Source organism: Catharus ustulatus, chromosome 10 (assembly GCF_009819885.2).
Source record: "Catharus ustulatus isolate bCatUst1 chromosome 10, bCatUst1.pri.v2, whole genome shotgun sequence".
Taxonomy (NCBI): Eukaryota; Metazoa; Chordata; class Aves; order Passeriformes; family Turdidae; genus Catharus; species Catharus ustulatus.
In genome coordinates, this window is record NC_046230.1 from 1,275,876 (window position 1) to 1,302,793 (window position 26,918).

Consider the following 26,918-nt stretch of genomic DNA (forward strand, 5'->3'; position numbering starts at 1 on the left):
CGTGAGAATTGATCTCCCAGGGATTTGCATTTTAATCTTTGTGTCACACTGCTGGGATCTCACAGTTGGGGTGACAGTGGCAGAATTGAGGAGTGAGCTGTGGTTTCGGCCACCTCTGCAGAACGTGGCCAGCTCTTTGCAGTGCAGCTCGTTGGGTTTCAGTTTCAGCCCTACTTCTGCCTAGCTGATGCACGAAAGGCAACCCAAGTAGTTAAACTATGCTTGATTGCCTGTCATCCCAGCTGGTTTGTACAGCTTGTGGAACTGAGGTGAGCTCCACAGTGGTCTAACATAAAGAGCCTTTAATTGTGAGCTCCCAAATGGATTATTTTGGAAGAGAAGCCTTCGCACATATAATGTGGCAAAGCAGAGATGGATGGAGTTCACTCCATGCTGCCTATGGCAGGGACCAGTAGCAATCACTATGGGAAGAGGGTACTCCTTGGAGTGTCTCCCCAGTTCCTAAGTCAGTGGTTTTAGGACATTCCTGAGGTATGTCAGGGTCACTGTTTACTGCTCATAATCTTAATGCTTTAATATTGTTGTTCTTTAAGTGATATTATTCTTTTGTAGGTTATGTTTGTTAAAAATTTGTTGATCTTAAGGTAAATTAGATGAAGAGCTATGTTATGTTGAATTTTGATAAACTTAGGTTGAGCATTAGAAGTTTATAGCAGGCCACAGAATATGGTCTCCAAAGAAAGTAAGGAAACCATGGGAAAAATATTGTTGAATTTTTTTAAAGTTAGTTTTAAAAGTGATACACTTCTTATTGAAATTGTACTTGGATAAATACTTTATTAATTTTGGTTTGGTTTTTAAATTTTTTTCCCCCGGGCTTTGTTATTTGTGCTACTAGAGAATGACTCTACTGGGTGTAGGTTTTTGTTTGAGAGAATATTCTCTAAAGGAAATTGTGCCTTAGAGGATTGTGGCTGGAGCAGTCTCAGACCCATTCTTGCAGTTTCATTGTTCTCAACTTCTGTTTAAAACAAAATGCCCCAAAAGTGCACATGCACTTCCATCATGCTGGTACTTGGGATTCTCATCCTTCCTCATGTAACCTGCTCGTGTTCAAAGTGGTGTTTTCCCCTGCCCACTGCACCAGCTCTCTGGTTCAGACTCAGTGCTGATGTTGTGGTGCTGGTGGGGTTTCCTATCCTTCACCTGTGTGGTTTCTCACACGCACACACCTGATTTGGGTTACTGCAACGTGTGAACTCCAGGCCATATTTCATAATGTGAAATAAATTGGAAATTAAAATTCTGCCTCCACTTTTGCCACTACTTCACTCTCAAAATTGACCCTGAGATGTATATCGGAAAATCTGGTACAAAGAGAAGCTCTGGAAAGGAATGGGAATAATATGTGCAAAGGACTAAAAATATTTACGAAGGAGACTCTTGCTTTGCATTTTTGCTTCCAAGGGTGGGTAGAATGGCACGTACAGAATTGCAGCATTTTTTGTCATGTAACAAATATTCTGAGATTTGTGATGATGCAGTACAGGCAACTGAGCCAACAGGGGTTGACTGTAATACCAGGTTGGGAAAATTGTTTCAGCTTCTGCCTGGGCAGAAGTGGGCATATTGTCTGGCAACTTTTCTTGAAGCTTCAGATATGTTTTTTTGTTTTTTGTGCACAGTGTGCTAGGGACTGTAGTTGTTTTTTGTGATAAAATGTAGGATCATTATTGTTTTTAATAATTTTTAAATATACTTCCTGAGAAATGGGTGAGGCATTCGCATGCCTGTCTCTATACCGTATTGCAATATAGCAGTAAGGTTTGTGAGGAAATGGATGGGTGGGGTAACACTAAACAGCACACCAGGGAAAGAAGCTGAGTCATAAAATTTCCTTATGGAGACAGGCTGGGATCTCACATTCTAAGCTTTAGTATTAACAAGCTTTTCTACTCATGCTGGATCTCTGAAACCCCTTAAAAGCAGCAGTGGTATTTAAAATCAGTTTCTACTTAATGTTTATGTAGCTGTGTGTTAAACTGCAATTTCCATAACAATGTACAAATCACAGACATGTAGTTTTAGGGGGCTGCAGTGAGCCAGTGGAGCCCAGTGGCAGTAGCTGCCTTTCTCTTTGTCCAGCGTGGTGCTGGAGAAGGAGGCCCTTGAAGAGGCGGAAGGATCAGTAAATTAATTGAATGGCAAGAGAGAAGCCTGCTTAATGAAAGGAATCAGATGGCATTTGGTGCTAAAGAAACAAGGAGGGCTATTAACTGCCATGGTTTTAATTGCTTGGAAAATTTCAGAAAGTAAGAAGCTATGTCACTTTTTTTAAAATTTTTTTTTTAATTTTAGAAATTTATTTTCCAATTTTAACCTTTTTTTTTCTGAATCCATTGAATTTTTTTTTTTTTGTTCACTTCACTGTTCTTCTGTGTTACAGGTGGGAATTTTTAAATTTTTTCCTTCATGATTTTAGTTTTTCCTTAAATTAAGTTGTTATTTTAAAAGAGGAGATTTCTTTTGCATTTTAGTCTTTAAGTGGGTCACACTACAAATAATTCTGTGATACAGAGTTGTGAAACTGCTTTTGAATCACATTAAAGCTTTTGTGTGCTGCAGACTTGGTAATACAAGTTAATAGTGAATTTTAAGAAAGATGCTAGTGTTCTGTGCTGGGTGGGACATGCCAAGTGTGAGATGAACATGCCTGTCCTTCAAGAAAACTTGTAGGTATGAATTATATTCCTCACAAAATTATCACAACAGATCCAAACAGATCGTTGGTGTAATTCTTTTATCCACATTTTAAAGTTATGTTGAAAGAAATACTGAAAAGGTGCATGGAAGTATTTAGAGGATAGCAAAAATGCCTTTGACCTGGACTATACCCTTAATTTTTGCCAGTAATTACCATTTACAAGGACATGGTTGCACTGAGCAGTTCATGCTGGAGCCCTTAAACACATTGTGGTGTGGCTCCTGCTCTTTATCAGTCTCATTTCCTTTGTGACAGGGAAGTTTTGCAGGTGAGCTTGTGTTAATAAGCTGTGCTACTTAGGCACGTATTTTGGATGAGAGGCTGTTGTGTTTCAATTCGTTTAACACATCAAAAAAAAGTAAAGCACTGTTTTGGTACAATACTGAAGCTCTGGAAGATCTTTTAATCTAGTGAGAAACCACATATCCAGAATGAGGATACTGAAAGATGCAGTAGAACACAGCACATGAAAAATGTGCAAGAACGTTTTAATGAGGAATGTGAGTATTCAATTGAAATAAGACACTGAAGGAAATAATGGCTGCTGCCCTTGGTCACTACACTTGTGCAATCAGAAATGGTAAGGCCTTTCAGGAAGATGTGCTGTAGGCAGGAATTTGCAGTGATGAGCTGGCAGCAATATTCCAGATGCTTCCCAGTGGCACCTGGCTGCTGTCCTGCCATGCTACTTCTTCTACACCTGTCTGGGGCAAACCACACACAGGAAGTGCAGGCAGGAACTTTGTCTGCCTAAATACTCTGATAACTGGTGACATTTCATAATCTTGTACAAGGGGGTTGAATAGCTAATGAGGCGATGCTTCTGGCTTTGAAGTACTCAATTTTTTTTCCCAAGGAGCATGGTAGCTTGCATAAAAAATGGTTCTTGGATCACAGGCAAGGCTGTCAGTCTTCCTTTGGGATGCTGGGCATGTCTGAGTGTAAGACAGTGCCTTTAAAAATGCATAATTTCTTGATCTCTTTCTGGGTTTATCATTCCAACCAGAACCACTTTGCAGTGGTGAATTCTAGCTGAGCTAACAGCCGCTTGTACCAATTGCACCTGAAGAAAACTGATTTATGTTACTGTTTTCAATACTGGCTTAATGGTCCCTGCTAATCCAAAAAGCATGCAGCGAAAGAGCGAATTCTGAGGGAAATCAGGACTATCAAGACAAACATGAGCTTGCTGTATATTCTGTTTTTTTAATATCAGCGTGTCCCTTTTTAGCAAGACGCATCATGTTGTGTCAGTAATAAGGTGATAAATTGTCAATTAAAAACCCACCTGCAGTGCAGCCCCGACTGTTTACTTAGAAACTTGGTATTTTGCCTTTGTAGACTCATTAGTTTATTCAAGTGTATTTGCTTAAGCCATTCTCCTATGTGTTCTTAGCACTGTGGAAGGTAATTGACACATGATATGATTTCAGGATAGAAGTTGGCAGCTTCCCTCTACCTGGAGGAGGAGGAGAAGCTGCTGTGCCCTTCCCTCCTGAGTGCCCCAGCTCTCTGCTCCTCCCATCCTTGGGCTGGGGCTGGCTCGCAGCTTAGGGTGCCTTGTACTGGTTTGTCTTAAGAACCTTTCAGAATTTTTATTTCTTGTCTCTCATTTTTGTTGGCTTTGTCTTCTGCCATTTTGGTCTGTTAAGTGAGTACACTGGGCACTGAGACAAATACCAGGCTTCTCAAAATAACTAATGGAAAGTGACCTTGCCCCTCCAGCCCTGCTGTTGGTTCAGCTCCAGCCTTACCATGAAGTGCTCTTCTGGAGAGATCAGGGGCTGACTGACAGCTGCTTGCTCCTCAAAGGGATGTTTTCTCTACATTCCCTACACTACTCATTGTTTATTTTCCTTTTCTGTGGTAGTTTTCTGGTAACTTGGTGAGTGCTCAGCTCATGGACAGGTCAGCTGGCCTGGTATAAAACAGGGGAAGGGGTGTGGTGCTGGGAGCAGAGGGAGAACAGAACCTCCCCATCAGCAGTGGTCAGCTCTGGGGCTGGCTCATCTGCCGTGGGGAACCTCACTGGGAATTATTTGGCCTTACTCAAATTGTGTTGGTTTTGTTTGATCTGCAGCAGTTTTCTTCTTACATGCACATTAAATGGATGTTACATGGAGTAGATTTTTTTAAACTTGCAGTCACAGACAGGAAATAGCTGGAGGATTTTTTTCTTCCTCTTTAAGTCATTAGGAGCTTGCAAAAGCAGTCACCTTAAACTCTTGATGTGTATAAACAAGACAACAAGATGCAGCTGAGGACTTAATATTAGTGCAATTAAATGGTGAGGGCCATAATAGAATAAGGATTGAGTTTATTGCACTTGTTTCACAAAATGTGGGGTTTTTTGTATATCAGTTAAGTAGCATTTTGCATGGGGATAGGTGATGGTTTCCTTTCTGGAGCTGGAATATGTGTGAATACCTAAATTACGCTTTATTTATAGATTATACTTAGGAGCGGAGAAAAAAATGTTTAATCTTTATGTTGTGGTAGATTCATGGTACGTCTAAAGTAGAAAGGCTTGAGTTTGCCTTTATGTACTTGCTTATACTGCTGGCATGGCTTTCCATTCAATTTAATCCCTTTCTCTTCTTGCCTTCAAAAGTCTGTGCTGATGAGACTTTGGTTCCAAAAATTCATTTGTTTGTGGAGTAACTCTACACGTGTTAGTGCAGTCAGGAGTGTAATTATACTATTCCTTGTACCTATATTGTTCTGAAAATAGTAGTGCAGGCATCTCACAGTAACAAAAACATACTTCCTTACAACAGATAAAACCACTTTTACTAGTAATTAGGTTTTAAACTGTGACACACTTCTGTTACAGAGGTAGCATATTTTCTGACGTTCAAATAAAATAAACTCAGCAACATGACAGACCACAGTTCAGGCTAGTGTATCTATTCTTTAGAGAATTTAAATTAGCTAAAGGAAAGAAATTTGTTTATCTTGCTTCTGGATTTGTTCCTGTAGCTTTTTTTTTTCTCTGCAGGAGAGTTGTCCTTACAGAGAAATGCTGTGACTTTTTTAGCTCAGCAGACACTTTAAAGTCTTATATATGGAATATATTAGATTTAAATTGAACATTATTGATTGTTTGGTCAATACAGTGAATTAAAAAATACAAAGCCATACAGATAAAGCAAACTGCATGGATGCCTGGTGCATTGACAGAGCTGGAAGTTATATACTGTGTGAAACAGTGAGGCTACTATCTCTGGTTATCACAAAAGCCCAAATGTGCCAGTGTGCCTGAGTGTGTCAGTGGAACTGCAGTCTCTGCATGTTTTGGCCATGTGCCATTTTGTTGTTTGATGGTCCATTGGGATTGATAACATCACTTCAGATTTCTAATTGTGGCTGTGACCACAATGCTGTGAGGACCTTAAATTTTGTGACTTTTGGCCTACTTGAATACAGGTGAAATAAAATGCACGCGTGAGAAAGCCTGAGGTTTGTGTAATATTGTCCATGACTTCTTTTAACAATTGGATGAATGTGAGGTTTCTGAGAAGGGCAGATAAAGCAAAGCAGCCCAGCAGAGCACAGAGCTGTCCATGTACTTGTTGCAGTTTAACTCTTCAGGAATCCTATGATCCTTTGTTTAGCCACAATCAGTGTTTTATCCTGAATTTGCAAGACAACCAGGTGCTAGTATTGTGAATCAGTTATCATTTGACATGATGTAAGACCTATTCTTATTTACAGAAAATGTCATTTGATGTTGTTCCCTTTTTTTCTTGTGTTGCAGATGTGGGTGGTGGCAGCTCTTTCCGATCCCACACAGATGTTGTCATTGTCTATTGTGCATAGAGTGCTGCTGGGGGTAGTTTTGCTGGGCTGAAAAAGGAACAGCCTGTCTATGTTCTCGTGCATGAAGTACAGCTTTGAGAGCTTTTTTTTTGCTTTTTTTGTTTGGCAGGATGTGGCACAGGTTTTTCAGTAACAGAATTTTGCTTCAGGGTTTGTGGGATCTTCAGTCTTGAGGCCCCAGATGATGTTCCCAGCAGTGCCATTGCATTCCTTCCAGTAATAAACTTGAAGTGGCATAAACTGTGTATTTGCTCCATTTTATATAATAAAAGAAGTACCTTGAAACAAAATGTCACCTTCATTAATCAAGGATGTAGATTTCCTTCTTAGTGGTGCTAACAGTCATTCCTGATTTTCCTAAATTGCTTGTGAGAGATTCATACAGGAACTTACCTGGATTGGGAGAAAATGTTTGATATGAATATATGCTATTGAGCTGTTACTAATTGATTATTTTCTACTAGATATAGCAGAATAGTATTATTAGTAGTATTATTTTCTGCTAGTATACAGAGTGAAGCTTGTGTATGACTGGAGTATGTATATCTGATTTACACAGAACCTGGAAGGTTTCAGGAATAAATCAAAGGTGTAGATTATTGTTAATGTAAAGAAAAAATTGGGCATGTCTAGAGGCAAATCAGGTTTTGCAAACCTAGACCTTGGGCACACATGAGGACAGTTATTTATCAGTATACTGTATTTCCGTAGGTTTTGTGTTGTCCATGTAGTCTTTTAGACTTAAGGAGTAGCATAGTTCTGATCCAGAAAATAAGTGTGCAGAGCTGTTTTCTTTGGTTTGATTTATTTTCTTTGTATATTGCTGTTTTTGTTCGCTCCTGTTTTAATGAATAATCCAAGGAATTAAGACTGGCAATTTCTCGAGCCAGTCCTTTTCTGTTACATGGGTAAAGCCATCTTCCAGAATGAATAGGCAGAGTAGTTGTTAAATACTGTTATTATCAGTGATGATATGCAAACATGAAAGAATCCAGATTTCTTTTCAGGGCTCATCTTAATTTGGCAGAAGTAGTAATCAAAGGGAGAGATAGAGAACATTTAAAATGTTGCTGTGATGTTTGAGGTGTGTCATCTATGTTGTGGGGAAATTGTGCTTATTTTCACACCATCTCTTTCTAGGAAAAAAAAGGCCTGTGTGAAAATACCATAATTTTCCTTAAATATTGTTTTAAATGCCATTGTATTTTCATTAAGTATTAGTCAGTAGTGGTCCTTTTCTGTAGGTAGGTTTCTGTTCCACTAGATGAGATAAAGTTTGAGGCATAAAATTCTCTTGTCAAAGGAATGACCTGTGGGCAGTTTTTGATGTCTCTTTATCTCCTGTGTTTGTAATTTCAGTGTTAGAGCCCCTTTGTGCCGATTGTGACTGAGAGATTACTATAATGACGCACACCACAAAATAAATGCAATAGAAAGTCCTTGTGATCTGTTAAATAATGGAAATGGCTGGTGGAAGGTCTTGTTCCAAGCTTCCTGCTGATACTTTTATCTGGAAGCAATCTAATTAAAAACTACCTACCTTATGCTTTGTGAAATCAGTTGCAGGCATGGAACTGTGAAGGTATGATCTCTGTAACTGCTTACCTGAAATCTCTATTTATGGAAATTTACTTGGCTAAAGATCCGAGTTCTTCTGTTCTTACCCTTTAAATTGTTGCTGTTGGGCCAGCCAAACTTATTTGTTTAAAAAAAAAACCTCAAAAATAGCATTACATTGGCATTTTTCATCCCTGATCAAAATTCTGTTGAATAAGATCAGGAGTAATATTTTGGAGTTTCCTGGTGGATGAGCTGGTATTTTAATCAAGGAGCAAAGTGCATCATGTCAGATAAGAAACTTTAACATATGCTGGTTAGAGTTGACTTGTTACTTGCTACACAGACACTGCAAGGAGATAGAAATCCAGCTTTCAGTGTAATACCCCTTCTTTGGAATGACAATGCAGGCTCTGCTCTGCAAGCTTCAGCTGTCTTTTGTGTCTAGCAGAAGTAGCATTGTCAGCATTTTTAATGGAGGATTTCCTGTTCTTTTCTGTCTAGATTAGAGTTGTAGAAATATGCTTTATTACTTTATGGAATTCACTTGTAGAAGCTTTTATTATTGTTTAAATGTGGGTGTATGTGTTTAGTAACAAAAGCTTCAGTACACTCATTTATTCCAGTAGTACTTTTCTATTTTGTACACAGAAGAGAGTATATATATGTGTGTGCATAAAAGTAAATGCATATAAATATACAGAAGAATAAATGTGTTTTGGATTCAACAGACAGATATTTTTAGAGAAGGAAACTCTCTCCTGTAAAACATTTTATCTTTTTAAGAATGATACACATCATGTGTTGGTTTTAATGTTTTCAAGTGCTGTATGTATCCCTGCTAGATATCAAATTTTATTTCCCATAAAATGTGTGAGGGTGAGACTGTGTTTTAGTATTATTTCAGATAGGAAGATGCCAGGACATGCCAGGTGTTTTGACAGGAATAGGCTGCTGTCAGTAGCTTCACCTGCTCCATGTTTGTGGGTCCTGCACTAAGGTGCAGACTTTGGGTCTGCTTTGCATTTGCAAATTCGTTATGGAATGCTTCTGGGTAAAAGCGTGTCATTGCAGAGCCCTGAGACACAAGGAGCTGTGTGTCAAACACCTCGTGTGAAAAGGCATTTTGCTTGACAGCATTAATTGGAATAATTGATCCTAGTAACTCTTGCCCATATAGGGCATGTGTGCAGTATGTGCCTTTGGATATAATTAATGTACTCTTTAATTTGCTTCTGAAGCATAAGATGATGATTTTAATGTGAGTTTCTGATTGTGTATCTTTTGTTTTAAAAGAAAAAGAAATACAAGATTTTAAGTTTGTCATGACAAGCTCTAGTTCACCTGTCAAGTATCATGATTGTATGGATGAATACCTTTGCCACTCTCTCTTGATTTTTGTGTGTGTTGTTACACAGAGCTCAAGTTTCTATTTTTAATGTACTTTCTTTCTCCTCCTTTTTCAGGTGAAGCAGGAGCCACAGAAGGAAGACCTTGTGGTTTGCAATCATGCCATTCCCCTTTGGCAAGTCCCACAAGTCTCCTGCAGACATAGTGAAAAACCTGAAGGAGAGCATGGCAGTTCTAGAAAAACAAGACATCTCTGATAAAAAGGCAGAAAAGGTACAGTTGTGATGTTCCAGTTGCTAAACTGTATTTGAAAGAGGGGGAAAGGGGGAATTTACAGCTGTCGAAACTGAATCAATTAGGAATTATTTTCGTGGTTTATACTCTGATAAAGGGTAATTTATGTACCTTTGAACAGGTGTGTGTCCTGTTGGTTTGCTTACGCCACTGGCAGCTGATAATCATATTTAAAATGATTTGGAGCTGTGGGACATTGCATTCTTTTAATAAGCACCTCACAGCTATGCATTGTTCTGGTGCTTGTGACCACCACAGTGCCTTGAGTACTGCACAAGTAGTTCTGTCTCTGCTTGTCCGTGCAGATCTTTACAGAGCAGAGTGTCTCTTACTGAAGCTGAAGAACTTTGTGTCTTCATGCATAGAGAATACAGTAAATTCACGAATACAAGCCGCACTGAGTATAATCCGCATCTCTGGGTGTTGGCAAATATTTCGGTTTTTGTCCATAAATAAGCCGCACCCGAGTATAAGCCGCTCTGTCGTTCGTAGCGAGGACCCGCGTGCAACAAAGTTGCCAATTAGTAACAGAACAGCGGCAGGGCGGGGTTTACTGGCTCAACTAAGGCTGTGCAGGCTCGGCCCGCTAGGGGCTGCTGACGGGGCCAGGAAGCCCAGCCCGGCGCTGCCGCTCGGCGGGGCAACTGTGCTCGGTCACCACGGCCCGGCGCTGCCCTGTGGTGGCAGGCAGGGACGGAGCCCACCCCACTCCCGCGGCGGTGGGCGGGGACAGAGCCCCCCGCTGCCTCCCCGAGCTGCGGCAGCGGCGGCCCGGGTCCCTCCCCTCCTCCCCCCCGGGCCGCGGCAGGGGCGGCCCGGGTCCCTCCCCTCCTCCCCGAGCCGTGGCAATGGCGGCACGGGGCCCCCCCCCCGTCTCTTCCCTGGGCTGTGGCAGAGAAGGGAAGACCTCTCCCTCCTCTCTCCCCGCCCCCCGTGCTGCCTGCAGGCAGCCAGGCTCCACCCGCGGTGCAACAGAGTAGCGATTTGTAACAATCGCAAAATGCCGACTTTGCAGCGGCTCGGGTTGGCACTCTGGCAGGCACTTCTGAGGTTGTAAATGTCAGAAAATTATTCACATATTAGCCGCTCCTGATTATTAGCCGCATTTCCGGTTTAGGAGCAAAATCTTAGTCAAATTGGTGCGGCTTGTATTCGTGAAATTACTGTATATTTTGGTTTTCCTGCCTCTTCTTCAGCCCACAGTAGGATGTGAGAAGTTCTTGTGCTGGTGCAGTTTCCTTTGAATGGGTATCTTGCTTCTTCAGGCTCTGTACCTGCTCACAGTCATTTACTTCTCAACTGGCACTCTTGATTTTACAGCTTTACAGGAACTGACCTCAAAGTTTGCCTGTGTGCAGCTGCATCCCACCTAGTGAATTGTGTGGCAGAGGTTAAGATGAGCACCCTCCTTGGAGGCCCTCCCAGCATTATTTAACTATTATGTGTCATTCTTGGCATCCAGAGTCCCATATAGCAGTTAGTCACAATCTTTCCATGTTCACCTGTAGTTTCAAGCAGAGTGTGGCCAGCTCCTCTACACTGCTTCACCTAGATTTGGCACTACTGCTTCAAAGGGTCTTAGTCAAATTGCCGTCTGAGTTCTGGTATTCTTTAATAATTATCATCTTCTACTCCTTTGCCACCATGTGGTGTGTTCCAGGTGTCTCACAGTGTACCACAGTAGTTTCCTCTGATGCTTTTCCTCTCTTATTGGAGAGAAAAATGTTATGTTCTGTTATGCAGGCTTGTGTGAAGGCTGGAAGGATTGTCATTTGCTGCTGCTTTTCTTCTTTCTCTTGAAGAGCCTTTCTTCAAGAGAGGAGGGATAGGTGCATTCTGAAGATTCTCTCTCAAGACTTGGCACTGCCTCCTTTATCTCAGCCTCGTTATTAGTTCCTGGAGATGTGGCCTGGTCTTAAAAATCTCTACTCTTTTGTGTCTTCTCTTTCTGCTTATACCCTAATGGGGAACAGACCAGCTCATCCCATTGTGTGTAGGTGTCTAGTGTAGCACATGTGTGTTCCTGTAGCTGAAGGTTGGTATGTAGCATTTCTTCTTGCTGGCCTTCAGTCCCACACCTCTATCTTTTTGAAAGACTTCATTTATGTGAGGCTGCTGCTCTGACAAGAATATGCTAAGGCTGTGGAGTGGTCTCCTGTGTCATACAGAAGGTAACACATTGTGCTTGCAGGAGAGCAAAGGCTCACATTAACTAGGTTAAGTGTGAGGAAGGCTGAATCCTGACATCCTGGGGAATGAGCCTGGGTATGGCACTGCTGTTCCCTGTCATCCTTGCTATTCATGAAGGAGCTGATGAATCTGAACACTCACACTACCAGTGTCCACATCTCCATGCAGAGATTCATCAGGAAGTACTTGTTTCCTTGGCAAGCTAAGACTTCAGGAGGGTGACTCTCATTGTGACTGTTTAGCTCAGGTGGTTTGCTGGTTTGATAGAGAAAGTTCTTCAATATCTTATGGAGCAGTCATCAGATCTTTGAGGGCACAGCTCTGAGCAGACACCCTGAATTTGTGCCCTCTTCCTGTCCAGTCTGTAGGAATGACTGGAGTGAATTTGTACGGGGGTCTGAGCCGTAGCCTTCATTAGAACAGAACAAACTTTCTTCATGCCCATATCTCAGTATTTAGGCATCTTTTTCTCTTTCATTGTCTCTTTTATTATGATGATCCTTTCTGCAGTGTGACTTTTTGGCCTCCTTTTGGAGAAGAATTCCATGCTAGTGGCAGGGTGGGTTCTGTGGCTAGTAGTGGAACAGAAATAGAAAAAGTCACTTTACATGAATCACAAAAATTGCTGCCTGGTACTAAAATGGGAGGAGGATACAAAAGTTGTTCTTGTTTTTATGACTTCATTTTATCAGTGGTTAGACATGGTTAAAATATGGTGTTTGTCAGTAATATTGTTATTGTTGCTGTTTGATCCAGGGGTGTGCTTTTGTATCAATGCTGGGTCAGCATGCTAAATACTCAGTATTGGTTATACAAGTGCCCCTTTGGGTTAAGGCACTGCCTACTTTTCTTACACTTATAATACTGAATTTGCTATTACATAGAGAATACTCTTTAACAAACTTGTTGCACAATTGGAAATACAGATTATAAGAAAATTAGACAAATAATTTTCCCTGGAAGTTGTAAGTGTTTGAGAAGAAGTCCTCATTTTTTTCAGGGCATAGGCTGAAATTTGAAACGGTTAATGTTTTGTGAGTGGAAACAAAATATCAAAGGAGGTAATGAAGATTTTTATATCTTGGAGAGTGTGTTTTCCTGTCCATTCTTTATAATGAAATTGGAAGCTACTCTTTGAAGTAAAAGACATAAATCAATAGTAATGTCTTGTTCAGTTATGGAACATTTTGCCCTGTAATACTTGAAAGGTTGTTTTATAACCAAAAATCTGAAATTGAGGTGTATCCTAGTTACATGTTAATCTACCTTTTGAGCTCTGTGAAGACTGGAGAAAAATTAACCAGGTAGTTCTCCAGGTCATTTGAAATGTCCTTTAAGCATGTGGTGCTCGTTTGGGAGCTGGGCTGGGGGAGCTGGGCTGGGGGAGCTGGGCTGTGGCTCACTCATCTCCCTTGTATGCCACAGCTCTGGTACTTGCTGGCTTCAGTGCTATGCTTAGCACAGAGGTAATGGCTTGCAGTATTTTGGAAGGGAAATGAGATTTCAAATGCTTTATAAGTGAAATGTGTTCATCATTTATGCTGTTCATTCTCCATTGCTTGTGCTCTCTCAGAAAGGGGGGCTAAAGGGAAGAGAAAGGAAACCTCCTTTCCTACAAGCAGGACTTACCCTTGATCTAGTCCATTAGTTAGTCTTTACTGACATCTCTTCCTCCTCTTTGGCTGATCCCAGCATTTTTGTCATACTACAGTTCACTTGGTGTGTGGCACACATTTACTGTCAAGCAGGTAAATATTTACTCATGCAATCAAGTTGTTCTTTGCTACCTTCTGACCTTGGGTTAACCTGGTCCCAGCAGCTCCCTTTGGGCTGCTGGTGGTTGTTGGAGCCCTTGTTATCCCAGGCAGGTTGGCCCTTGCAGGTGTGGTTGGCCTCTCTCCTTTATGTCCCAGCCATGTGTGATGGCAGCTCCTTGAGTGATGGGGCTGCACCGAGAGCTGTGGGCTCAGCTGTCCCAGGGGGATGCTGTGCCATGTTGCCATAGGTCATATTTCATTCAGGGAATTAATGCTGTCCTTCATAAAGCAGTAAAATCTTAGATTTGTTACACGTGTGTGCACAATTAATCTGTGGCTAAAAGAAGGCTAAAGGTTAAGTAATCTGCCTGGCCTGTGGTGTGGTGCTGTTACTCAAGGGGTAAAGATGAGGCTTCTTCAGGAAGTAGCAGATGAGAGGACATGCTTCTCTTCTAATTGAACTTAGCTCTTCTGTGCTGTCTCCATGCTAAATGTTTACTGGAAAATCATGCAATCATTTCTGGCCTTTAAATGTACTACTGCACTGATGTAGTTACTAATGCATTTATGGAATTGTATGTTTTTGTAAACAGTTTGAAATCCAGCCAATTTAAGTAGTCATTAAAATGACGTTTTTTGCTTGTGGTAGATACTGCTCTAGGCTAGTAAAATTATTCACCCAGTACAGGCTCAAAGCTATATCTGGTTTATCTTTTTGATGGATGTTTTCATTAATTGTGCAGTTTCTGTAAGTGCATTATTCATGTGTAGAGAACCCCCAGCCACTGGGGTTCCACAGGCCTGGAGACTGCCAAGCTCACTGGAAATATTTCATGACTGACCATGTCTTCTTTATCTTCTTCTACTGTTGGTAAACCCCAAATGATCCAGCTGTACAACTCTAGATAGAGTATTTGGGGTTTGCACAGGTTACTATTTAAGAAAATACTAAATTTTAGGGCATTTCACTGATCTTTCCAGGGACTGGAATAAATCATAGCTATAAAGACGTGCAGCTCTTCTGATGTAACAATCATATGTGTAACTTCATGGTGTCTACTTTTTATTTTTAAATAGTATCTTCCTGTCCTTCATAAGCATAGAGAAGTAAGTACTTTCTTTATTTTCCTTGCTTTAAATTTAATTTTTATAGTGTGGCTTGTCCTCAGATGGTATTGGTTTTCTGGAACTATTGAATTTCAAATAATATGACTTGCCATGAGATTTTTCTCTGATTCAGGTTGCTCCTTCTCAGTGTTCAGAGCATATAAATACAGATGTTAATATTTAAAAAATACAAATTTTAACATATAAAATATATACTTAGACTATAAAATACATAGAGAATATAGATATTCTGTATATATAAAATACATACTGGCCATATATTGTACTGGGATATATTTTATGTATTTATACATATGGTGTCTAATTGTTAGTTCCACTTTTAATCATGGGTTTTTGGATGAACCTCATTGTGTATTTTGATCTTTATCTCTAGAGATTTTTTTCCCCCCTCTTAAAAGAAAGCAGTGCATTAGGTAATTTGGACTTCAGTATCTTAGAAAATCTTGCAAGTAATACTAGCCAACCTTCTCTTACCTTTCTTGAATTTATGTATTTTTAGTGTTTTTTTACTTGACTCTTTGGTATTTAACATAGCATTATATTTTTCAATGTAACTACCTAAATTCCATTCTGCATCTGAAATGGCAAGAAATAGGTCTGCATGTCTTGGATTTGGAATATATTTGAGAGTTCAAGAGTAAGGTGGTTCTAGAAATTTGTCAGCATTTATTTCTAGTCTTTTTGATGTTGAATTTTAGAGCAGAGGAGAAGTATAGGGATGTTATCTTGTATGAAAGTATAGTGCATTAAAAGACATTGGTTACTGATAAAATAATTCCAGAAAACCTCATACTTGTATGTCTAGAAGATGCCCAGAAATGATAGGTGGAGCGATGCAAGGCTTTGATGCTGCAGTGGTCAGACAGTGGTACAGGTTCCCTGGTGGTGCAGTGGCCATCCATGGAGCTCTTGGGAGCATGGCTGGCCATCAGCCTGCTCAGCTTGGCCCTGAGGTGGCCCTGCCTTGAGCAGGTGGTTGCATCCTGATGGCCTCTGAGGTACCTTGCAGCCTGAGCTGTGCTGCTTTTTAGAGATGTGGTTTAGTGGCAGCCTCGAGTTTAAGTTAACCTCTTTTCTGACCTCAGTGATTCAATGATTCTGTCTCTCTAACTGCCACTCCCCACTAACGCTTCATGCCATGCCAAGTTCCAGTGGAGCACATTCAGGTGGTCTTGAGGTTGTGAAAAGATGGAAGTCATACTGTCTCTTCCTGAAGTTCCCAAGCTGTGTGTTCATGTTGGGCTAGAAGGCTTTTTGGTTTTCTGAAGCTCTCTGTGTTGTACACGCTGCATTATTTTCTGCCTGGTTTGTGGGCGTTTCCATTAGTGGTGTCTGTCTTGGGTGGTGGTGAGGGAGAGCCCTCAAGTGTGGTTTTTAAGGTTTTGGGGTTGGGAGGCTTGTTCTCTCTCCTGGGGTTTTGGTGGGACAAATTCTCCACTCACATTCCTAATGACAGGCATGCCCTCGATACTGCCATCATTTCAGCTGAAATAGGCACTTAGTTGAGCTGCCTTTCTTCCTCTTTCATCTTGCTTTCTACATTAGTGTCTGTACCTTAGGGACAGACTTTGCTTCCTCTTCCCTTGCTAGCCATGCATCAAAGATATCTCTTCATATCTCAGTGTCTGACAGATGTTCCTGTTCTTCTCCTATGAAAAAGCTGTTTCTTCAGAATTTCAGAGAACAATTGTGCGGTGTAATTCTGCTCTGGTATGGTGAGCTGGTGTTCCATTTCACATCTTCAGGAGCCAGCATGAATCAAAGTAGCCTTACTGGGCACCTGCTTCTTGCTGTCTCACTAACAGTGCACAGAAAATCCTTTGGAATTCTGATTGAGGAGGAGACAACTGGGACTAGGAACTGAAGTTAGCAGGAAGAGGGAGGCAGCAGGGAGTGGAAAGTTGCGGAGGAGCTAAAAATGATACGGAGCCTCCTTAAAGGTCATGGAATCCTTGCTTGCATACCTAGCAAAGCTGGAATGGCTTTAGCTTGAATAGTGTGTGGGTCATGCTGATCTTAAGCCTCTCTGGATAAAAAGCACAGATGAGAAATCTTTTTACATACCCTTTATAAGACTGGCAACATTCAGAAAGTGATAATTTTTCCCCTTTATTTTCTGCAAGCTATCAATCAGAAATACTTTACATTAAAGTGTATGCATGCTTTGTTGGCAGGTTCATCTAATTACTAAAAATCAGTGCACTTACAAATCATTCAGACTTTTTAGGCATGTGAAGAACCATTATAATTAAACAAGCAATTTATGATGATGATTTTCAGCATTTTGCCCCTAAGCTCAGTGAAACAGGTATTGAAAGGAGTGGTTCTTTTTTTGGTCCAATACAACTATGCCTTAAGATTCAGAAGTGGATGTTTAGATATATTCTTGTTAATTTTTATTTTTTTAGTTTTATTTGTGAGATAACTGTGTTTCCACTGCTAAATGCTGCTCCAGCTCATCATGGCAACTTAGGAATTCCTCACAAGTGGCGAGTCAGACCTGTTTGTCTTCTGTAAAGTGGACTTCAAGCAGGGAAGCATTTTAGACCTTTAATTGTGTCCTTTAAGAGTGTATCTCTTTCTGGGTCTATTGGCCAGGTTGTTCTTGTGTGCCGAGATAACCTGAAAATTAAAATTGGTTCTCCTTGAGATTTTGTTTGTTGGAAAGATTTCACCCACAGTAACTGGAACGGGAGCCTAGTATTTGAAAAAACCTGATGTGTGTAAAATCTACAGGAGGGATACCTTTGGTCTCTCTGAGCAGTTCACCAGCACAGGCATGAGGCTCCATGTCATGTTTTCCAGTCTGATCCTGCACAAGTGTTTTACAGAATGGAAATTTTATCAGGTCTTTTCATCCTATTGCTCTTCTTAAGGGGATTTTTGAATGGAAAGATAAAAGGCAGTTTAAAAAAAGAGATTTTTACCTTTGGTAACTAAATGTGTATGTTTTGCCTCTGCTTTTTATTGTTTGGGGTTTCTTTTTAAATACCAGTCTCATAACAGTCTTATTTGCAGAAAGAATATCTATTGTTTTTTTACCAGATTGTCATTTCCTGATCATTCCCCCTCCAATGGAAGTTTACAGATGTTAAGAATAAAGGAGTGTGCAGTTAGAAAGACAAATGACATTGTGCTCTAACTGTATTGTTTTCTCATTTTCTTTAGGCGACGGAGGAGGTCTCAAAAAACCTTGTTGCCATGAAAGAAATCTTGTATGGCACAAATGAAAAAGAACCCCAAACAGAAGCTGTGGCACAGCTTGCTCAGGAGCTATACAACAGTGGTCTTCTTAGCACCCTAGTAGCTGACTTGCAACTCATTGATTTTGAGGTAAGAAAGGAGGTTTGACATTTCTTATATTCTGTATATTAAAAAAAATCTGAATTCCTACCACTTTAACTGATTAAGAGGTTTCAGTCTTCAGCTTTTATTTTGTGGTTATGACACGTCCATTAGAAAGAGAACTCACTGTTCGAAACTGCATAGAAGATTGAGCAAATATAGGATATAAAATCTGTGAATTTAGGCATATAAACAACACAGATTTGATATTGATAAGCCTCTAATCTGGCAGTACAGTTCTGTTAAAATTATGGAATAATTCTGAATTGTGTAGACAGAAGGGTTAATATCTTAGTAATCCCCTAGTGAAACCTTAACACTACAAGGTATATCTGTATGCTAGACACAAGATCTATTGATCTTGCCACATCTAGTTACTAGGAAAACTAATAGAATTATTGTAACATTTATGAATAAGTTTAAATATGTAATTTAAAGCTGTTAGTTTTATTAATAGTCCAGTATTTCTTTTTAGAAATAAGTGATGCAACTTTTTTGCTTTTCCTTGTCTTTTTTCCTGTTTATTAAAGAAACAAACCCAAGTTTTTTATTGATAATTCAAAACAGCAATATTTACTTTTATCTAAAGGTATCTCTCTGCAAGCCTGTGTGGCATTTATCACCACATCATGTGGAATAATTTACATTCCTAGCACCATAGAGAAAAATCCTGTTTAGTTATGAGATGTTGCAGTACAGTTGGATTTTAATCTGTTCCCTGAGGTCTCACAAGAAGTGTGTGGTTGTCTAGGAAAGGAGCCAAACCTATGTATCTCACTGCATAGCCTCAACCATGAAGATCATCCCACTTAAGATTGCTTAAAAAAGGGATTGTTCATAAACAGCTTGCTTACAGTACAAACACAACAGTTTAAAGTCCTATTGTAGTTTGACATTCCAAAAACATTGGCTTTCTTCCCTGTTTTTTCTTCTCTCCCCTCCACCCCACCCATAACTCCCTCTGATTTGTGTTTAATTGTAATACAGTGGTATTTTTTCCCTACCCACACAAGTGTTTATACCATACATAAAACATTCAGGTTGTTAAATAAGCAAGGAAACCTGGGAAAGCTGAGAGGGAATGCTGAAATGGGATGGCCTTTAATTGCTGAAGAAAGGAAATCATGAAACATCATCTGGATTCTGCTGACCTCTAGATTGGTATCAGCCTGGTGTTTACTCAACCCAGTTATTAGCAAAGGAAACCTTCATTATCTCCTGCTAATGAAGAATGATAACCATTTGCACAAGCTTGCTCTCATTAAGGAGAGCTGTGCTTTTTGTTCTAAGGGGACATGAAAAGATTGTGAGTTGTTTCCTGCCTGTGGCTCTTCTGCCGCTTTGTTTCCAGAGGATGTGACGGTTCCCCTTGGAGGGAGAGCAAGTCATTCACTGCTTTCTAGGCTGGACCACTTCTGCTTTTTATGGCTGGGAGCTGGCAGACTGTCCAGCTATTGTTACCTAGAATTCATGTCAACACACCTGTGCTCCAGATGTGCTCCAGCTTCCCTGTTGTTACAAAGCCAATCAGATGTTGCCTTTGGTATTCCAAATGTTTGTGTGGGTTTACTGCATTTGAAACTATTTTTCCATTACTGATGGAAATACATATTTGATTTTCTGGTGGTTTGTGAACTTGAAGAGTGGGTCTAAAATTTTTTCTTCCTGGTTTCTACCACAGCTGGGTTATTCAGTGACAAACTAAACTTTCCTTTCAGTCTCACTCACTTCTGAAGAAGGTTTCCTTGTAGAACAGGAATAGACAGCTTATTGATAGACAGGGACTGTTCATTATAGCTCTTTAACTGTCTCAAATGTACTTGAATGTGAAGTGCTATGGTAAAAAGAGCCCATAGAAAAGAAAGAAGTAAAAACCGGAAAAATAACAAACTTGATGTTTTAATGAAGAAAACTATAATTGTCCAGCCCTTACTTTGTGCCCAGGCCCGTTTAAAGTGTTACCCTTCCCTGGAAGCTTGCTTTCCAATAAAGCAGTCAACACAACCATCTCCTTTCCAGTCTTAACACTTATCAGTTATCTCCTTGCTGGTTTGCACTGAAAGAGATGGTATCCCTGGTGAAACTGGGTTTTTTGTTCTGTTTTGAGATTTTTTAAATAAAGAATAAAACCAAAACCAAACAATTTTGCCCAGGGGAGCCAAATCCTCCTGCTGAGAAGACAATACAGTGTCCCTCTCACCTCTGGCTGCTGTGACTGTTGGCACAGGGTCAGGGCCTTTTGGCAGTTGTTGGGCCATGAGGTCATTTGGCAAGGCACAAAAAAGTGACAAAACCTGGCTGTGGGATTGCAGTGTGCCATGGGCAGCTCAGGGATGGGATCATAAGGAAATGCTGTTCTTGCTGGGGACTCTGAGGCAAACACCGTGACCCAGCGCAGTGCTGGCAGAGCTGGTGAATGGGACTTGATGATTATATTATGTGGAGTTTGAGTAAAGCAATTCCTGCAAACACTGCTCTACTCATGGCAGAACAAAGAGTTCTGGTGTTGCTTTGGGCTGGCTTTCAATGGAATTGTAATTGAGAAAACAAGCATTTACAAGCAATCTCTTATATCCTGAAAACAACACTCCAGCAAAACTGTCCCTGGTAATTCACAAACATGCCATTTGTAAAACTCCAGTCCTCCTACGTTTTCATAAACATTTCATTTTTTTTTATGCAGTCTTTTTACAGTGATTAGAAAATGGAAAGAATTTTAAATATTTGATGTTGTTTTAAAAATTCTTGCGAGTTAAATATGCCCTGCATTTTACTCAAAAGCTTCCTGGTGTTACTCAGGAGATTTACAGCACAGCTAGAACTTGTCAAGAAACATTATATACATCTAGGCTTGGTGTAGAACATTTAGGGAACCTGTAGGTGGAGTTGCTTAACAGGCCTTTATTTGCAGCCGAGCTTAGTACAAGCTGGGCTGGTCTTTTTCTGGAATAGATCTGATAGCACATAATCCTGAAGGTGTCTTTGTCCAGAATGGGCAGTTAATTGCAGAAATCTGGCTTTTAAATGGTGCATGTGAAGGATAGTGAAAAGTGCTTATGTTTGTAATCACCTTTTTGTTAGATGTATGTACCAGTTTGTCATCTTCAGCGATGGTCTGACAGAGGAAATAAACAGGAGATGTGTATTTATTCAAGAAAGAACCTCTCCAGGTCCTTTTGCACTATCTGGTGCTATGCTTGTACATATTTTTATGTATAATTTGTGCTGAATTCCAGCATCCTGATCTTATTTATACTTCTTTTATGCATTGAAAAATGTGAGACTTGCATTTTAGGTCAGTGGATGATTTCTGTGTGTATTATTCATTCATTCATTTATTCCACTTTCATAAATTGCAGTTGTAAGTTGGATGTTAACACTGCAGTTGGAAATGTTCTGCACACTCGTAATGGTGGCACTTTGTGTCCCTAGACAAGGGGAGAGGATAATGGAATGTTGAAGAAATACATTTCCAGGCAAGAGCACAGTTAAAAACTGTTATGCTGTTAGCAAAATTAAATATCAAATAAACCCAGGAGATTGATGCTACGTAGAAATATCTGATGAAACATCAACTGGCTTTACTTCTCAATGTAAATTCCCCATGATCTGGCTGCAGGGTGGTGTCATGTTTTGAGTGCTTTGGCATATTTGAAATGGGCATAAAGAAAGAGAATATCGAATGTGTTCAAGATCAGAGTGTGGAAGCTGCCTGAACTGCAGAACCCCCCAGTACGGCTGCACGAGGTGATGATAATGTTTAATTGTTAAGTTCCCTTTGGACTTCAATATTTTGTGTTTAACTGCTGATGTTTTTGGCAGGGCAAGAAAGATGTTGCGCAAATTTTCAACAACATTCTCAGAAGACAAATTGGTACAAGAACTCCCACAGTTGAATACATCTGCACTCAACAGAATATCTTATTCATGCTATTAAAAGGGTATGTGCACTGTGAAACATAAACACATTCTTACATGAAGTAAGGGCTTTTTAAACACATGGGGAAGCAGTGAGTTTGACATGTTTGTTCTTCCTTTGCAATATGCTTGACTTTTTCCTTGGCTTTGGGGTCTGTAATTCCTCGAAGTAAAGCAAAATGTAAGAAATAGAAAACCGGCCATCTACTTCTGGATGAAATATAATGAAAATTGAGAACTGTTAGTACTCTGAAATACTCTTATTGGGTTAGTAAGATGCTTTCCTTTCAGTGTACTATTTGAGCCTATTTAAACTATTCTCTTGTGAACTTACGTATCAAGAGTTGAAGGCTGTTCTTCCTTTTAACCAGAGTAATTTCCGGTTTGCTGGTCTGTCTTAGATTATCTTATTTGTAGTGATTTATATTGCTGTATCAACAAACCTGACCAAGAAAAAGAATGATTTGTGGCATACTGTGCATGCCAGACAACTGTTTCTTCCTCTCCTCAGTAATATCTGGTGTGCTGGATATTGGAGGATGGTCATGCCATACTGAATACGTACAGAGCTGCAGCTCTCAAACATGAAAGCAAAAACATAATTGCTTGCATTTGTAATAACATTAATTAAGAAAGTTCTGAAAATTGCAATTCCACTGTGGTATTTTGGGACAGAAAAGCTCATCAAACATTAATAAACAGTTTTTAAAAATACAGGTGTTTATAATTCTGGCTTCAGCTGCTGGGTAAGCTTGCTGTAGTTGAAGAGTTCTTCCACCTACTGGGATAACTCAAGGGTGGATGAAAGGGCCGCTCATCTCAGGGGGATACTTGCCTGTTGGTAGTGTTACTTGCCTGTAATGTCATTTAAATGTTAGAGAGACAAAAGAAGCTATTAATTGTGGCATAATGCAAAAGAAATTATTGATTCAGTGCTTCTTCAAAATAATTTACAAAAGAAGCCAAAGATACTTGAGATGCAGAGAGATAAAACTGCTTTTTCAGCATGTTCTCATTGTAAGTGGTTGAATGAGGGCTGCAACACATTGGTGCTCACTTTTAGTCTGTGTTGCCACACTTCAGAGAGCTTTATTCTCACAGGAGTTATTGAAAGTTTCTATCTATCTATATTTATAAGTCAGGATGTTTGAAACAGGCATTTAGCAACTTACATGTTACATCTGGTATCCAACTGAGACAGATTTATGTAAATTTAAACTGTGGCATGAATTGCCAAAAGTTCAGTAGATTTCAAATCTCCACGACAGGTTGAATGGGAGAGTATTCCAGGATTTAATGAAAAGTATTTCAATTTTTTGTAGGGTAATATAGTTAATGCTCAGTGTGCACAATGATACTTTTCCCTGAAATTTTGGGGAATTTCAATTAGCTTCCTCTGGTTAAGGATTCTGGAGGTGTAAGACAGGAATGCATGTGAGAGGCTGTAACTGCTCCAGATGCTGGAACCCCATGATGTGCAGAGCACCCAGTGACACTGAAAAATGGTTTAATGAAAGAGGAGATCTGAATTTATCTCCAGTGTTGTTAACCCCTCGTGCTCGTAGGGAAAGTTTTGTGTAAATTGCTGTCATGTTTAAGCAAGCAGCTTTCAAGGCAAATCATTTACTGCTTTTCCAGTTGTCTGCAATCCTACCAATATGAAACAAGAAAATTGATTTTGAGAGCAAAGAAAATATTTTTATTTAGTCTTGTTTCCCAGTTGGTGAAAATCCTTTGAATTGGCCATAATTGTGACTGGCAGCTATTTCAGCAGTATTTTGTAAAAATATTTTAAAATGGAGTTTAATGCAGGAATAAGTACCTCTAATTTTTATGGGTGTGTTTACTTGATAGTACTGAACACTATAATTAGAAATGTGGTGCTGCCGTGCTAACTTGTGAAAGTTTATAAATTTATTAAGAATCTTTTTTTAATAGGTACGAATCTCCAGAAATTGCTCTAAATTGTGGGATAATGCTTAGAGAATGCATCCGGCATGAACCACTAGCCAAAATCATCTTGTGGTCTGAACAATTCTACGATTTCTTCAGATATGTGGAAATGTCAACGTTTGACATTGCTTCTGATGCATTTGCCACGTTCAAGGTAATTCCCTCAAAGCCTTGGAATTGTTACTTCTGTGCTTCTCTGCTGTGTGAACCCACTGCTGTGTGTTTGTTCTTGGCAAAACATGCCTTGTGAGAGGGGAAGAAACTAGGTGTGATGCAGATGGGAAAGCTGGACACTGTTCTTTCTTGTTTCTCAGAATGCCAGACACACCTGTAAATGCATATTTTATATTTGCTCCCAAAAATTGTGTTCTGGAGAGTAAGCTGTATCATGCATTACCTGAATGCAGGTGTACTCCCATCGAGAGCCTTTAAATCTGTGTCTGCAACTCCTCCTGGGCTCCTCCTGAGGATATTTGATGCTGTTACTTTTTCTGGGGAAGTTTTTTGTGGCCCAGTTTTTGTGTCCCTAAACCGATCTGTTATGGGGACAATAAGCATAATATTAATCAATATTAAATGGTGGGTCTTAACCTTGGTTGTGTGTAGTTGTGTGTAGAGTATAGCCTTGATCCATAAATAGCACTCCTCAGTGATAATTTCACAGGCTGTTTCTCTGTGAATTAAAGTGACTTTTCTAAGTGATGTCAAGATCCTAAGCAGTGTTCAGATAATTGCAATCATGTCCTAAATTAGTGTGTTTAATGAAATAGCAAAATTTTGGATTAAATGTCTTATGTATGTGAGAATGTCTTTGTACTGTTTAAATCTTCTTAGTGACAGTACTGGGTTTGTGCTTTCTTACAGGATTTGCTTACAAGACACAAGTTGTTAAGTGCAGAATTCTTGGAACAACATTACGATAGGGTGAGCAGACACTTTTTCATATTTAAGAGCTGTCTGGTGCTGTGTATCTTATTTGAATAATTTGGTGGTTTTATTCCTTGTTTGGTTCTAGTTTTGGGGATTTTCACACAATATTAAATTAGCTGAATTTAGGATTCAATTTCCATCCCTAATGTCAAAACAAACAGTGTTAGAGAGTTTCATTTATCTTGACATTTTCAGCGACGTGATTTCAATCCTTTTGCCTTTTAACAGATTATTCAGAACCAGTTCCACGAAGATATTTAAGTGTTTAAATCTTACTCTAATTAAAACTCCAAGACTTCCCAAGCAATTAAAAAAAAAACAAACAAAAAGCCTGAAGCCAACAAACAATCTTGGAATCACCTTGATTTTTAAAGATTTCTATTCAGGCATGTTCACCAAATCACAAATATCTCCTCTGAGTGACTCAGCTTTAAACAGGAGATAAAAAATTATTTTTCCCTTTTGACTACTTGTTTTAGCCCTGAAATATCTACTGAACAATGCTTTAGGCACTGTTTGGGAACCAATTAAGAGACTCTGAGAAATTAAGTATGCAGAGTTGATACTTAGCTGACCTCTTAATCTACTTCAGAGCAAAGTTCTTGCTGTGAAATTGTATCTGAAACATTAAGAGATTTTGATCAATGTATTTCTAAAAAAAGTAACAGTGAAACTGTATTTAACAGTGTTATAGCTATGAAACTTAGACTACTCATTAATAGCAAAACTTGACAATATTTAAAAACCCCTATAGAGTGTGAAGGTAAAAGTTTATTTTAGTCCTGCCTGACTTGTTGATGTCCTCATGTTTTGACACTCTGAATGGCAACTCCAATTGGTTACTTGAGTGTTTTTAAAAAACCCTGCACAGATTTTAAAATTAGTTTGGTCTGGTAAGTGCAGGACATCAAAGTCTTACACTGAATGTGGTCCTGTGGGAGTCAGGCCTGGCTTCTCCTCCAGAGGGAGCCCGTGCTGTGCTTTCCAGGATATCCCTGGGAATCTGGGAACTGGGAGCAGTGCCCAGGGCAGGAGCTGTCACCTGAAACATCCCCTCATCCCAACCCCCTGTGGTGGGCACCCACAGCAGATTGCTCACAGCTCCATCCAACCCGGCCTCGGACACTTCCAGTGATCCAGGGGCGGCCACAGCTTCTCTTGGCAACCTATTTCTGTAAGAAATAATGAGGAAGCTCCTTCCATTGCCCTGTAATCTAAACATTAAAGTCTCTTGGAAGAGTAAATGTGTGTTTTTAAAAGTGTATTCAGTGTTTAACTTGGTATTCGCTTTAAAAGCAGAAGTAGTGACAATGTAGTGATTTACAGGCATCTACTGAGATTTCAGAATTAGTTTGGTTTTGTTAGGGATTTGCATCTCCTCCACTTTGTTGCAGTAATTTGGAAGAAGATGCCTAGGACACTTGAAAAACTCCTAACCCTTCTCTTTATTCTGTGTTTAGTTCTTCAGTGAATATGAGAAGTTACTTCATTCAGAAAATTATGTGACAAAGAGACAGTCACTTAAGGTAAGGCAATTTTATTTTCTTCTTAAATGCAAAGAGATTCTCTGTATTTTCAAGGTGAGTTAACTTTATTTGAAATGGCTTCTGTAACAGCCCTGAATAGTATTTCATTCTCCATCTATTTTAATTCTTGGGATCAGCTACTTTTTTTCAGTCCTGTTCTTACATTATTTAGTGTCCAGCACAGACCAAAGTAATTTCTCTCCCTATGAAGAAATGCCTCCTCAATTTTCTTTGTTTTGTTGATTTTTTTTTCCTTCAACAAGTCTAGGTACCTTTAAATAATTTAACAAAGATTCATGTGATGTGCTAATGCAATACTGACCTTCCATTTAAGTAGGTGAGAAATAGTGAACATAAATGTAATACAGAGCTTGCAGCAAAGGTGATCCTTGTGGGGAGAATCCTTTTAAACCCTTTAGGTAGCAA

The 26,918-nt window shown here is 39.7% G+C and overlaps 1 protein-coding gene across 2 annotated transcripts in view; it reads left to right on the top strand.

Moving 5' to 3' along the window:
* The window catches only part of CAB39 (calcium binding protein 39), a 42,267-nt gene that overhangs the window by 11,427 nt on the left and 3,922 nt on the right, over window positions 1-26,918 (top strand). For both annotated transcript variants that reach the window (XM_033069009.1, XM_033069010.2), the window contains exons 2-7: window positions 9,568-9,724; window positions 17,989-18,153; window positions 21,988-22,106; window positions 24,022-24,190; window positions 24,901-24,960; window positions 26,427-26,492. In XM_033069009.1, coding sequence (XP_032924900.1) covers window positions 9,611-9,724; window positions 17,989-18,153; window positions 21,988-22,106; window positions 24,022-24,190; window positions 24,901-24,960; window positions 26,427-26,492 — 693 coding nt within the window. In that variant the 5' untranslated portion in view covers window positions 9,568-9,610. The remainder of the gene's footprint in view (window positions 1-9,567; window positions 9,725-17,988; window positions 18,154-21,987; window positions 22,107-24,021; window positions 24,191-24,900; window positions 24,961-26,426; window positions 26,493-26,918) is intronic.